Here is a 3,814-nt window from a genome sequence, read left to right on the forward strand (position 1 = left end):
CAAGAAGGATATAACGTCCTTGGACGCCGCCGCCGCCGTCCAGTACGAGGACTGGGCAAGTGATGTACCCCGATGATCACACTCCTCCGACACCCCCGCTCCGCCAACCACCCGCATCCAAGCCCCCCACGAAGCCATGGCTGCCCGCCCGCACCTAAGACGCAGGTTCCGCGCTCGAACTCCACGCCTCTCGCCGCCAGGGCCGCCGCCCAACATCCAGGGACCCTCAAGACCATTCAAAGAGGCCAACTTTGTACCAGAGGGACACCCCAGACTGATGTCCCACAGTAGACGACCCGCCTTGAACATTGTCGGAGTTGCGAAAACCTGGACGTGGCTGGGGAAAGGGGGAGGCGGGGGAGCGGACACATCCGTACCGGCACACCCCTGTGCCAGTGACGGGTGACCCGAGCACGTTGGCGCCGCCCATCCCTCCAACCAACCTCCCCACCGAACACACCCCCGCCCCATGTCAGCAGCCGTCGCAGAACCGTGCAAAGTCACGTCGCAGGCCCGGCCACAGCAGCGAGGAGGGCCCCAAGGACCGCCGCTGACCACCAAGAAAACTCACCGGGGAACCCATCTGCACTGCCGCCTGGATCATGACCAACACGCCCACCAGCCACCGCCGATGTGCCTCCACCACCACCAGCCGCGGCCATGACAGGAGCGGACGCCCGCGCCACCTGCGCCTAGATCTAGTCGTCCGTCGCTGCCGGAGCCCGCCGAACACCACCGCTGCTGCAGCCCCTTCACGTCGCCGCCGGCTGCTGCCACCGCGCCGCCATGCCCCGCGCAAATGTCGCGCCGCCGCCCGACCCTGAGGCCCGCGCCCGCCCGACCGAGCGGGGAAGGATAGCGCCCCGCCGCCGCCATCACGTACTGGCCGGGCTTTGCCTGCTAGTACGTCGAGGCGGCAGCGACGGGAGGGAGGTAGGAGGAGGGGGAGCTTGAGGCGGCGCTAGGGATTCCCCCCGGGTGCTCGCGGGAGCGTTGCGGGAGGGAGGGGAGGGAACACAGTAGAACAAGATCAAGCCAAAAAATCCAAAAATTTCAGTAATTCCATTGGCTCAAATGGACTTGATTAAATTAATTACTTGATCTGCAACAACTTCGTTAAAAAAACACACCCAAATTACAAATCTTTAAAATGCAAAATACACTATGATCCCTGTGTTCCTCACAATTGTTATTCTGAACACTCAACTCTGCAGTGCAGATACTAAAACGGGGCAGCTAATGGCAGAAGACCAAACAATACACCCACACATGCAAAAGGATCATAAATAGCAATGTCGATGACTCAGTGATCACCAACCCGCTCATGAGATTTCATCGCTGGGCGGGACGGTGGTATACTGGACTCAGTGGTGTCCGTGGTATCCACCGCCACCGCCACCACCGTAGGTGGGCGTGGGAGGGACGGGATGGTAGTCCGGGTGGGGCTGCGGCTTCGGCTCGGGCTTGGGCACGGGGCCGTAGTCTGGGTGAGGCTGGGGCTTGGGTTCCGGCTTGGGCGGCACGGGCTTCTTGTGGTGGAAGTGCTCGATGATGTGCTTTTTGATCGGCCCGCACAGGGTCATGGACGTGCACTCCGGCAACGCTGCAGACGGAGTGGCAATGCTGTCGCCGGCGACGATGCCGAAGGTGGTGCCCTCGAAAACCGGCACGATCTTGGATGGCTCCTGGCCGGGGCATGGCGCGTTGGAGGCGGCGCTGTGGAGCTGAGCGACGCAGTTGGCGCCGTGGAGGTCTGCGGCGAGGGGCACGCTGAAGGCGCCGGTGCGGTCGAGGGCGCCCACTGCCTTGCTCTCATAGTCGCCGTGGACGTTCTTGCACTTGACTGCCACCTGAAGACCTGACAAAAATTTCGTGACAGGGACATGAGTACATCAGTGATTGTGAGCTGATTTTCATACATTTATAGGCGTGTGAAGCGTGCACCTGCAGAGTGACAGTACTCTTCATTTCTTATCTACCTATATTCGGTATGTAGCTAGCTCACCTTTGAAGGCTTCCTCGGCCTTCATGTTCTTCCTCGTGCAGTTGGCGCACTTGGCCAGGCCGACTACCACGGACGCCGCCTCGGCATTGGCAACGGCAATCGCCAGCAGGACGCCGAGGACTAGTGCTCTCGTCGGAGCTGCCATGCCTGAATTTCTGGTGTGAAGTGGCTGATGGATGGATGGATGAATGGAACAGGCGACGCATGGCTTATATAGGCATCCGCATTGATCGATCCAGCTTGGCCGATGATCTGGCTGCATGCTCGCCTGGTGGCCGGCGAAGTGCTGCCTGACAACGAGAGACCGGCTAACTCGCCGAAATTTCAGATGGCGAATTAAAACTCGGTTGATCGATTCTGGACGACTGCACGCATCGATCAACGATCGATTTGATCCACGCACGTCGTTTGTCATTACTCGGTTGGTGATCGACTTTGCATTGGCTGGTGGTCGATCGTGTCCTTCTCGTTCGTAGGTTCCACGCGGCACATGGATAAGCATGCATGCATGCAGCGTAAATATTCATGTAGTCCAGAGTACACTTTATCGTCTATCTAGAGCCTACATAAGTTAGGGCCTACGTACCTAATTCTTTTGTTGATCCCTTTCTACGTGCGGCGCGCCTCTGGAGCATTTATATGTACCAAATCAACAAGACTTGAGCTAGCAGCGTGGATTGGCTGGTTAGAAGCTTAATTTGAAAGCAATCTTACAACCAATCAGAGGTAGGAGGATTTTAGCACCAGAGCAGCACAAGTGGCATAAGCCTGGTCGTAGTGGAAAGTATCATATACTAGTATCATGCATATGATATTAGTGTATGATACTACATCTGTAGTGCATAGTATCATAAAGTAATATCATATGTGGTCTCATTTATTACCATGTATGGCACATATTAGTATAAAATTTATTATGATACGGTATCATAATATGATATCCAACCCTCTCTTTCTTCATTTAATTCTACGTCACCTCATCAACATTGCCTAGTTGGCATGCATGATACTAGTTATGATACTCTCATTACAAGTAGCCTAATAACATAAAAACTTCTCAAACTTCGAATATAATAACGCCAGGTGCAATCGTACATATTTTGTTCTGCGGTTCAGACTTCAAAGATGGTTGTATTCCATTTTACTTGAAAGTTGCTCTACGGTTATTGGCTCATCGAACGTGGGATTTCCATTAATTGGTGCACAAAGTCGTAAAAGTATTACAGCTCGCAAAAGGAGTAAAGTAACATAAAAAAACGCAATGCCACAACCGGTATGAATTAAAGGACTAGGGCCCTAGACTCCTATCCTGTTATGCGACCGCCAACCAAACCGGTTGAATATAGCCCGTGCTACCATCTCCCATTGATTGCACCCAGTAACCAATGGCCCCCTGGAGTCCGTAGGAGTGAGTAAGGACCACATACGGATCCATGTCGTAGCTCTGAAGATGACCTGCAAGAAGGTTAAAATATGCTGTCTGTTAAAAATCATATCATTCCTGCAGTTCGATATTGCCCACATAAGTGCACATATTCCAATTCGAATACGAGCCGCGGTAGTATGTTCCACCGCAGCTAACCACGTCCCAAATAACGATTCAATGCTAACTGGAGGGACGATGTTGAAAGCTATATGAATCGTTCGCCAAAGTAATTTGGCGAGAGGGCAATCTATGAAGAGATGTAGTATTGTTTCATCAAGATCACAAAAACAATATCATGAACGGCCTACCCATCATCGTTTAACAAAGTATCTTTGGTGAGGATCGCTTGCTTGTGGACAAACCACATAAAGATTTAATATGCA

General features: G+C 53.2%; 1 protein-coding gene across 1 annotated transcript; it reads right to left on the reverse strand.

Moving 5' to 3' along the window:
• Nucleotides 1–1,065: 1,065 nt before the first annotated feature.
• LOC109736451 (uncharacterized) lies at nucleotides 1,066–2,202 on the reverse strand. Its single transcript, XM_020295678.3, has 2 exons — nucleotides 2,006–2,202; nucleotides 1,066–1,858 (listed from the first exon to the last, which is right to left on the reverse strand). Exons 1-2 carry the CDS (start codon nucleotides 2,148–2,150, stop codon nucleotides 1,365–1,367), a joined length of 639 nt encoding a protein of 212 aa, XP_020151267.1. The 5' UTR covers nucleotides 2,151–2,202; the 3' UTR covers nucleotides 1,066–1,364.
• Between the last annotated feature and the right edge of the window lie 1,612 nt (nucleotides 2,203–3,814).

The sequence above is a fragment of the Aegilops tauschii genome, chromosome 2 (genome assembly GCF_002575655.3).
Source record: "Aegilops tauschii subsp. strangulata cultivar AL8/78 chromosome 2, Aet v6.0, whole genome shotgun sequence".
Taxonomy (NCBI): Eukaryota; Viridiplantae; Streptophyta; class Magnoliopsida; order Poales; family Poaceae; genus Aegilops; species Aegilops tauschii.

Coding starts and splice junctions, on each gene's coding strand:
- LOC109736451 (XM_020295678.3), bottom strand. CDS start 2,150: ATGGCAGCTCCGACGAGAGCACTAGTCCTCGGCGTCCTGCTGGCGATT. Junction 1,859..2,005: donor GGCCGAGGAAGCCTTCAAAG/GTGAGCTAGCTA, acceptor AATTTTTGTCAG/GTCTTCAGGTGGCAGTCAAG.